The following is a 9,917-nucleotide window of genomic DNA, read 5'->3' on the forward strand; positions in this document are numbered from 1 at the left end:
TACTACAAAATGATACTAAACAGTATTCTTGTGTATTAATGTTTTACAAATTTATTAATATAAACTAATATATTTAGTGTCCGGATATTTTTTAAGTAAAGAAAAATCAACACCGAATTACTGATGAATTTCATAAATGATTTGTGGTGTTTTTTTGATTAAATTAAGAAGACAAATTCTTTCATAATCTTTTTTTTTATTATTATTGTTATATTGATATCGTTATATTATATCATCATTCAAATTCAAACCGATATAATTAATATAATTTGTTAAAATAAAATGATGGGACAATATCTGAATTATGATCAAGTTGATATGCATTTGTTTGGCATCATATTGCGTAGAGATATGCAGGTATGCCACTTGGTGCCTTTTGGACCTATATGCAGGAAAAAATTAGTTTGATTATAGAGTAGTGTTAAGTGCTTAGTTGGTTAAATATAGTTGAGAAAAAATGTGACATACTAGTTAATATAAAAATGTGACATTGTATATCATGTGAGTTGTTGTTAGATACGTTACAAGATTTAATTTCATAATCTTATATAACTTGTTAAATATTAGTAGTTCGTTGTAATGTTCCCTAGGTAGAGTTTTTATTTTTAAGTGGGTTTCATGCATAGTCACACGATGAAACAATTCTTGGACGGCTAATAACCGCTTCTAAATTAGAAACGGTATGAAACGCTTTTTTTATGAATGATTTTAAACACAGGTCATCGCAACACTTCAAACGCGTTTGCGTCCGCAAAAGAACCTAATCAAAAGTCTCTACAAAGCTTACATTTTCTTTTACAATATCACTAAGAAAATGAATAGATTAGAGGGTCCCTATAGATTGAATGTGTGTGGAAAAGAAAATAAAAGGGGGTCTTGGTCCTTTTGAATTGTTTGACCTATCGATGGAGACATTACAATGGAACTTGCGAATGGCAAGAGAGGAACATGCAATTTCATTACATTGTGATAGGTAAAATCCCGGAAAAGGGGGGTGAGGAGAGAAAACGACATTTTTGCAACCAAAAGAAAAAAAGCGATAGAAAGATGCATTTGGAAAAGCGAACAAATTAAAATCATTTATGAACAAGGAAAAAAAGAGACTGAGCTTGTTGAATGGCCAAAATGCAAAATGTATAATAATGGTGGACCTATAAATGTTTCAGTAATTCGCATGTTTATTTGTCGGGAAAGTTGTTTTCTTCTTTTATCCCATTGTTTTTGTTATCTAGATGAGAAACCCTGAGTGTGTATTAACACTCTCAATGTAATTAAAACAATGCACATATATCTACCTAAAACTCACAATTTATAAGTATAAGATTTAGTATTTTACGTAGAAAAGAGTGATAATGTTTATTATTTTAATACATCCCAACCAAAAAGATAAAACATAGAAAACCCTAGTTCAAAGAGTGATAGCATACCGTATGAATGTGTTAATGTTAATATGTTATGTCAAACAATATGTTTTATGTGATGTGAATAACTCTGGATGCATATGACCGAACATGGTTTTACAAATCCGTGGGTCGAGGGAATCCGACCAGACTCCATAGTCCATATCAAAATTGATTCTGAATAGAAGGGACCTAATGCCTACTTCCTTGTAGGTTGGCCCTAGCGCATATAGCAAGTAAATTGATTGTTCGAGGTTTTCTTTTCATTTGTGACTTGTGAGGAGAGTATTTAATTATTACTTACATAAATGCACTTAATCTTTTATTGGCAGCCATGGAAGAAAACAAGAAAAACTAGCAAGCAACTTGGACAAATTGTTATTAATATCAATGTATTTGCCAAATGCGAACTATATAGGTAGAAGAGAAACTTGATTCGTCCTATCACAGACAGTTAAAAATAGAGAGACATATCTATTTCGATATCTTTGCACGTGATCGAGATGTTTCTATTGTTTTTAGTACTACTAACATACATATATCCAAGTTAGAGCAGAAAAATATCCAAAACAGATATTTTATTTTGGACGGCAATGAATGATTTTTCAATGGTGCATTCCCAATTTATCAATTAGGGTGCAAACTTTTTGCAATAATCCATTCAATTGATAGTCTCTCTTCTTCTTTTCTTTTTTTACTTTACCAAAAGACTTAGGATTATAACTTAGGATTTAGGAAGAAGTAAGTGCATCTCATCATCTACAAAATGGGGATGCAACATGTACACTTTATAAGATGGTACATAAATCATGAGCAAACCACAAAATAGATGTAAAGTTTTATACGAAATTCGAATGACCTACTTGAACATGTATATTATATTAAGATAACTGTTTGAGACATTGCATAAAATGTAAACTTTTACTAAAGAAATGTTAAATTGCTTGTCGTTAATTAATGTGTATAGGATTTCATAGCATATTACATGCATGTGGCCGTAATGCCAAAAGAACAAAATCACGAATCTTTAATAACCATATCTCCATTATCGAACTCAATTAGTGAAACTTACATTGGTCAAATACAAACATTAATCAACAAAACTATTAACTATTGAACTACCATTAGTTAGTTGGTTGATAAATAACTACCTAGACTAATCATAACCTTTAGAATCGTCGAATGAATTTCGCAATATGTCAATATAGTGTTCATGGTTACTAAGCATTACCAACATAGGCTAAGCATAGAATTATATAGTTAACACAAATAACGAGTTTTTTTTCTTTTTCTTTTCTTCTTGGGTTAATGAAAGATGATTTTTCTTTAATCCCCTAACCAATTCATTGCAACTCATTTTTATTTTTTTGGACAAACAGGTGACTTCATTCATTCAAATCAAGCCAGAAACAAAAAGAGAGATTAAACACCCAAAGTTTAAAGGATTACAAAGCAAAGCTTTCCCCAAAACCAAAGATAAAAAGATAGAATACAACAAGCAAAGATCCATGAGAGCTTTGAAACAATCGCTTAAAAGTGGTTTGAAACCTGTGAGTTCACGATTGCTTGAGTGATCATCCTCGAAGGATTCGACGGATGACAAGGTGGCCATGGTCAATAGACACGGTGGTGTTAATGAAGGAATCACAGCCAAATTTCTCACAAGTGTGAAGAGCATTAACAGAAGTAATGCAATAGCACTGATTCAGTAGGCTATAGCCCGGGTGGTGGTGGTGAAGATGATGCTGATGAAGGGTTGTTGAGCGTCGTCAGATGTACGCAGTGGAGTCCAGGGCAATAGACCAGAGAGCTGCAAGCCTTTACAAACAGACCATTCACAGGGATCAAATACCATAAGTAGCAAAAGATAACCGAGAGACCGTAACAATACAGGTGGGTTCTCTCTCATATGGCGCCCTTTGCCAAAGAAATTAAGAACACCACAAAAAGCATGTAGCCGGTTTAACGATGAAAGGTAAGGATCATGCTTGGTCGTTTGGGTTGAAAGTAATACAAACAGGGTTTGGTTGGTGGGTTTAAAGTGAGGGCTGGAATCGCTAGGTGAAGTGGGTTTGAAGAAGCCTTGAGAGTTCCAGTTTTGGGATCTAACAAACAATGTCACAAGTTGAGCGATAACCATGGTTCCAACATAGCCTTTGTACATCCAAGACAATCTAGCTAAATGGGTTCTCAGATGCAGTCTTCGAACACCGAGGGCAACCAAATAAGCTAGACAAAGTCGACAAGATAACAGAAGGCTAGATAGGGAAAACCTGGGCTTTTGGAAATTGGGCAAGATCCTTTGTACAGCTAGCATACCGATATCGAATGGAAGGTTCATCCACAGAAATCTCAGGGTTGCTGTGAGTGACCAGGAGAATTGATGCACACGGTGGCTGACCGGGGAGATTGAAAAAAGATTCTACGTCTCCGGTGAAAACACGGGTCTGCCAAGCTCAGAGGACGAAAGGTAGATGAGACGGTAGTCCAATAACGGTGAAAGATCACTTCTCTGGAGGTTTTATCACCAGCCTTCGTCGCCATCTCCGCCTGGCAAGGCTCCGGTGACGATGGGGGATAGGGTTCTGCAGAGGTGACTCGCATTCCGGATCGAGAATTAAAGGGACGACAAGACTTGAATTCCGTCAGCAGTGAGGCTGAGCCAAGATAATTGGGGAAGGAGCTCGCCGGTCTCCTCCTTCGCTTGTATTCGGAAGAGAGCAAGCCTTTGCTTGGATCTGTTTGATTTGAGGGTGTTTGGGTAGGTTTCAAAAGGGGAAATAAAGGAGAAAAATAAGATTGAAAAGTAAATCTAAGAAGGCAAAGGAACCAAGGGAAGGAAGCTAAGTTCGAGATATCCTGACGCCGGCGAGTAGGAACCCTACTAACGTCGGAGAGTTTTGGTAGTAGTGGCGCCTTGATATTCGAGCATGGGAGAAAAAATTATTAGGGCGAAGTGCGTCACCTTTTTATTTTTTTAAGCCACACATTTATCCATTGCAACTCATTAAAAGAAGCTTCCTAGACAAGATCCTTAAACAAAAAGAAAGTGAAAAAGGTCGCTATTATAAAATAAAAGTCAACTACTAGACATGATTTCAATTTATATATATGTACGTGAACTTGCTGTTTTAGCATTGATAATTTAGTTAAACTTTTCCATTCAGCTATTGTACAACAATCAATCATATGGTATGAATGAGTCTCTTGCATGCTATATATAATTGGAATGATTAGGGGAAGAAATACTTCATCCTATTAACAATTTATACGGATTTGATCCAAATCAAACAATTATACGGGTTGAATCTAATAGTGCGACCCAAGACAACAACAACAACACTACCACAAATCAACATGCTACAAGTCTTGGTTGATTATATTGGTTGGTATTTAACGATCTAAACACAGTAGTAAATTAACAATAATAGTAACTGGATAACTGATATAGTGAAATTTAACATAGTTGTACCAACACTAGTACTACAAATTAGTCTTAAAATGAATGTCATGGTCGAACAAAGGTTTAATAATAGCGTGACGAAATTTCTACTTATTAGAATTGAATGATGATGAACAACAAAGAATAAACTAGTAAGCAATGAGATGCAAATGCCTATAAACTTGTAAACGATGATGAGTGTACACTCGATGCATATGTGTCTTCATGTGCACTTTCCCTATCTTTAATTTACATGTTAATAAAATTTCAATCTAAACTTTTTGTTTTTGCTTGGAGAGTAAGCCAACACATTTCATGGTCTGGTCTCTCCTAATTTAATTCTCAAGCAGAGCAACTTTCTTAATGTATTTGTAATAATAGTTCATTAGTAGTATAGATCGAGGAGTTAGTAACTCTAATAACGAGTTAATTTTATAATGATTATGCAATACATCTACTTTGTATAATTGAAAATACAATATTATATTTAGTATGTGTGACCATGTGTTCTTGTATATTTTGTAGCTAGCAATCTTTTTTCCAAAAATTAACTTTGTGACAAAAAGAAAAACAAATCAGTGAAACGGCACCAACTGCTAGAAAAGTCTGAAAGCGCCGTCAAGAGAAAGACAAGGAAGGATCTAGAGAGAAGCGCCGAACAAATCGGGACGGAAGACGACAAAAAAGCAGCCAGCGAAATGCCACGTCGCTACTCCTTCTCTCCCGCCGACGACCCCTGACGCGGGGTTACACGGCGACGGACTAGTTTATAAAATAAACTAATAAGTGGGCCAAATTACCGTAAAGCCACTACCAAACGGATTACAACTCAGTACAGCTGGATTTTGGACCCACTCGAACCCCATCCCATGCAAACTTCTCTCTTGCTCTGTTTCATTTCTTCAATCCAAATTTTTTGTTTCAAAAAAAAAAAAAAAGATATTTCTTTCTTTCAAACAAATCAAATCAACTTTATTTTTTTTAATAGATTTTGTGTGTGTATTTTGTCTAATATATCAAAAATTAATGTGCAGTGAGAAGATGGAGTAGTTTTCATAATTATTAATTAACACTACTATCTTTTATTTAATTAAATATATGAATTATCGTTACTTAATTAATCTTTATTTATACATTTATAGTTATTGTCTTAATCACAATGGTTAACTAAAATTTAAAGAAAGGTTATTCTTTGCTAAATTCAAAAAGCAAAGTCTGAGTAATAAATAATAATTAAATTTGCTTTTAAACAAGGAAAAAAATGGAAGTGACATGTATCTTGAATTCATGATGATTATTACATTTGTGCTTTAACAAGAAAAAATAAATAAAAAGAAAGAAAATAACCAAAATAATTACAAAAAAAATGAAGAATTGTTTTATTGTGCCGCCGATTTTCCCGGGATTAAATAAAAATCATAAAAAATAGGACCAATCAGAAAAATAATAATCGAAAAACATACTAAAATAAAAAATAAATTTATCGTTGACGAGAGAACAACTGGGCCCCACTAACTCTCTCATGTTGCTGCTCCTACAAAAACAAAAGAGAACCATCAATGAAGACGACCGACGAGAAACAACGACGACCTCTGCTCTGCTCTGCTCTGCTCTGCTCCTCATGAAACTCTTCCTTTCTTCTTCTCTCTCAATTCACTAAAATCTCAAAGTCCAAAGAAGAAGAACAAACCACTCAACTCTTAAAAAAAAGATAGTGATGGATCCATGTCCATTTGTACGGCTCACAATAGATTCCCTCGCGCTGAGACTACCGGAGACAGCTACAAACAAGCAAATCGGCGGCGAAGTACACCCTTCTTCTACTCCTTGTTACTGCAAGCTCCGGATCAAACACTTCCCTTCTCAGAAAGCGCTTCTCCCTCTCTCTTCCTTCTCCGACGCTTCTTCTCCCCCTGAATCCTCCACTTCAGCTCCAGGGTTTCACCTCGACGCGGACGCCATCCGACGAGTCTCCGGCAAAAAGATCTCTCTCCGAGTCTCCGTCTACGCCGGACGCACGGGACACACTTGCGGCGTCGCTTCCGGTAAGCTTTTAGGTAGAGTCGAGGTAGCGGTTGATCTCGCGGCCGCGCTGAGTAGAACCGTCGCGTTTCATAGCGGCTGGAAAAAGCTTGGTGGAGATGGAGGTGATAAACCGTCGGCTCGGTTACATCTATTGGTTCGTGCTGAACCGGATCCTCGGTTTGTTTTTCAATTCGGTGGTGAACCGGAATGTAGCCCTGTGGTTTACCAGATTCAAGATAATCTCAAACAGCCTGTCTTTAGCTGCAAATTCAGCTCCGACCGTAACGGACGATCTCGGTAATTAAAGAATCTCTAAACCACTTGTCTCATTTGATTTACAATTAGTGTGTTGATCGGTTCTGTTTTTTTGGTTTAGGTCACTACCATCAGGATTCACATACAGTAGCAGAGGATGGATCACAAGAACACTATCAGGTGATCAATGGGAGAAGAAACAAGCGAGAGAACGTAAAGGTTGGATGATAACGATCCATGATCTATCGGGATCACCTGTAGCTGCAGCTTCAATGATCACTCCTTTCGTGGCATCTCCAGGGTCAGACCGAGTCTCTAGGTCAAACCCTGGTGCGTGGCTAATCCTTAGACCTCACGGAACTTGTGTCAGTAGTTGGAAACCGTGGGGACGTCTTGAGGCTTGGCGTGAGAGAGGAGCTATTGATGGATTGGGTTACAAGTTCGAGCTCGTGAGGGATAATAGTACTAGCACCGGCATTCCCATTGCAGAAGGTAACAAATTTATATTATAAGCTATCATTAAATACTATATACAATGTGGGTCAAATCCACGTTACTAACCCACCAAATGATTTGGCATGGTAATGAGAATAATACATTTCAAGCTAACTGAAAAATACCAAAGATATCCTCAAGATGTCGGAAATATTACATGATTTGCTAACACAAATAAAACACTTAAAACAGTCATTAGAATGAATCTGATTAATAGCTGAAAAAAATGGAAACAGGGACAATGAGCACAAAACAAGGAGGAAAGTTCAGTATTGATAGGAGAGTCTCAGGCCAAGGGGAGTCGCCGGCAATATCATCCCCCGTGAAAGGGTTCGTGATGGGTTCGAGCGTCGAAGGAGAAGGAAAAGTGAGCAAGCCGGTGGTCCACGTAGGAGCACAGCACGTGACTTGCATGGCCGACGCAGCTCTCTTCGTTGCTCTCTCCGCCGCTGTTGATCTTAGCGTCGACGCGTGTCAGCTCTTCTCTCGTAAGCTCCGTAAAGAGCTCTGTCACGACGACCAAAGCTCCCTCACGTGAAAATATTATTATGATCTCTTAGTCGAAGACCACGTACGTACATTTTGACTTAACAAAGGCCGATCCGTGAACCATGATTTCGGTTTGTCATTTTTTTTTTGAGGATCAATTTGATGTGCTAAATTCGACAAAGCTGTACAGACAACAATGGATCTTTCTGTTGTTTGTAACTTTGTATCATATTTATTTATTTTTTATTTTTTTCATTTTCTTCGGTTTCTCTCCATATGTGTGTTGATTACTTTTCATTATTTTATATCTTCATTCTTTTAATGCATTGTGGATCAAATATACTCATTTTATTTGCTTGTGAAATGCTACCGACTTAGTTGGAGTTATATATTGATTTTGATCATTGGTTAAGTTCGTAATATCTATGTTATGCTATAAATTTTAATTATGCTGTTATATCTAAATCGTAATAATTTCCTTAATCTAAGAGTAACTTATTTAGTAGTTTTTCTCCATCAATTTCTTATGAAGAACATTTCTACTTCAAGAAAATGCAGAAAGATTATATGAATCTAGTGGATAACTAGAGGAGGAGGGTATATTGAATTTAATAAAGCATATATAGTTTGTAAAAATACTTATATATAAGTCCTAATAATTAGCCACTTAATTAGTATAGCAGCCGATTTGGTTATAATATTCTCACAAGAACTGGACTTGGCATTTGGGAAGAGAAAGAAGGTCGTTGGTGATTTGAAGTCTCTTGTCGACGTCATCTATTGCAGCATCAATTTCCACTTTGATCACTTGAAGACAATTCATCTGGGACAAGAAACGGTTCAGTTGTCTCGATTCATTACCACCTCCTCTGTAGCCATAAATCTCTAGCACCTTCACTACATTCTCATTGACGGAGACACCTTCATAGCGGATAGAGTACAAGCCCTGGAGAACAACCATATATACAATTATAAGGCAGCTAGCATACTAAACGTGCAAGAAGTAACAAAAACAAACAAGTGAAATGTACCTTGAGGACAAGAGTTTGAAGATTTGGTGCCTTATCCATCACAACTGTTAGCATTTTCCAACGTGGTTGTCGTTTCGATCTTGTCTCGAAAGAGAGGTTAACAAGGTTTTCAAACCGTGGAAAACTCAAGCCGCAATCATCTTGATCTTCTTCCCAGTAATCATAGAGTCTATTATACATAAGCTGCAACACAAACACTAGTGGTCATGGACATGGTTTTGATCAGAGAAGAAGGAAGGGAAATGGGAGGAATTTTAGACCTTAACAGTGTTGGAAGAGAGGTGAAGCATCTCAACGTTAGTCATGCACTCAATTGCTCTCGTTATATTATTCATACGGAAAGTTCTCGCCCGTCCCCGCCATGGTATATCAAGATCGAGGCGGGCTTCCACAAGGGAATCCAAGAAATTGGCCGATTCAATACCATATGTAGAGTAATCAGAGTAGTCGAGGTAGACAAGATTGGGTGTGTAAAATACCATTTGTTGCACACTCTTCTGTGAACTGTGAATCTTTTAAGGTTTTGATGGGATATGATTTCGGATGCCTCTGGAGCTTCTTTGTGGTTAATTGAAACGTGATTCAGGAAAAATTCCTCCAGGAATGGGCAACCTTCAAGCATCACCTCGGAAAAAGAGGTGGAATAGGAATAGCGTTCCTTTTCCACTACGTAGTAAACTGTATCAAGGGAGAGACTCTTGAGCAATGGAAGGAACACTTTTGGAGGACCAATTCCAACTAAAAGCAATGTTCCTAATGTCAGCTTAACGAGAGTCTTGT

The 9,917-nt window shown here is 37.0% G+C and overlaps 2 protein-coding genes across 2 annotated transcripts; one reads left to right on the forward strand and one right to left on the reverse strand.

Annotated features, from left to right (window-relative positions):
- Window positions 6,430-8,446, forward strand: LOC104721933. The gene is made up of 3 exons (XM_010440010.2): window positions 6,430-7,164; window positions 7,244-7,614; window positions 7,854-8,446. The coding sequence occupies exons 1-3, from the start codon at window positions 6,560-6,562 to the stop codon at window positions 8,153-8,155; spliced, it is 1,278 nt and encodes a 425-aa protein (XP_010438312.1). The 5' UTR covers window positions 6,430-6,559; the 3' UTR covers window positions 8,156-8,446.
- On the reverse strand, window positions 8,809-9,619 carry LOC109127231 (putative F-box/LRR-repeat protein At5g25860). Its single transcript, XM_019231768.1, has 3 exons — window positions 9,398-9,619; window positions 9,138-9,320; window positions 8,809-9,052 (listed from the first exon to the last, which is right to left on the reverse strand). Exons 1-3 carry the CDS (start codon window positions 9,617-9,619, stop codon window positions 8,810-8,812), a joined length of 648 nt encoding a protein of 215 aa, XP_019087313.1. The 3' UTR covers window position 8,809.

This window comes from Camelina sativa, chromosome 11 (assembly GCF_000633955.1).
Source record: "Camelina sativa cultivar DH55 chromosome 11, Cs, whole genome shotgun sequence".
In the NCBI taxonomy this organism is placed as follows: domain Eukaryota; kingdom Viridiplantae; phylum Streptophyta; class Magnoliopsida; order Brassicales; family Brassicaceae; genus Camelina; species Camelina sativa.

What these genes read in the sequence shown, in the direction of transcription:
- LOC104721933 (XM_010440010.2), top strand. Translation starts at nt 6,560, where the DNA reads ATGGATCCATGTCCATTTGTACGGCTCACAATAGATTCCCTCGCGCTG. An exon ending in GACCGTAACGGACGATCTCG is followed by an intron (nt 7,165 to 7,243) that starts GTAATTAAAGAA and finishes TTTTTGGTTTAG; the next exon opens with GTCACTACCATCAGGATTCA. An exon ending in CGGCATTCCCATTGCAGAAG is followed by an intron (nt 7,615 to 7,853) that starts GTAACAAATTTA and finishes AAATGGAAACAG; the next exon opens with GGACAATGAGCACAAAACAA.
- LOC109127231 (XM_019231768.1), bottom strand. Translation starts at nt 9,619, where the DNA reads ATGGTATTTTACACACCCAATCTTGTCTACCTCGACTACTCTGATTAC. An exon ending in TCTCTTCCAACACTGTTAAG is followed by an intron (nt 9,321 to 9,397) that starts GTCTAAAATTCC and finishes TTTGTGTTGCAG; the next exon opens with CTTATGTATAATAGACTCTA. An exon ending in TTCAAACTCTTGTCCTCAAG is followed by an intron (nt 9,053 to 9,137) that starts GTACATTTCACT and finishes GTTGTTCTCCAG; the next exon opens with GGCTTGTACTCTATCCGCTA.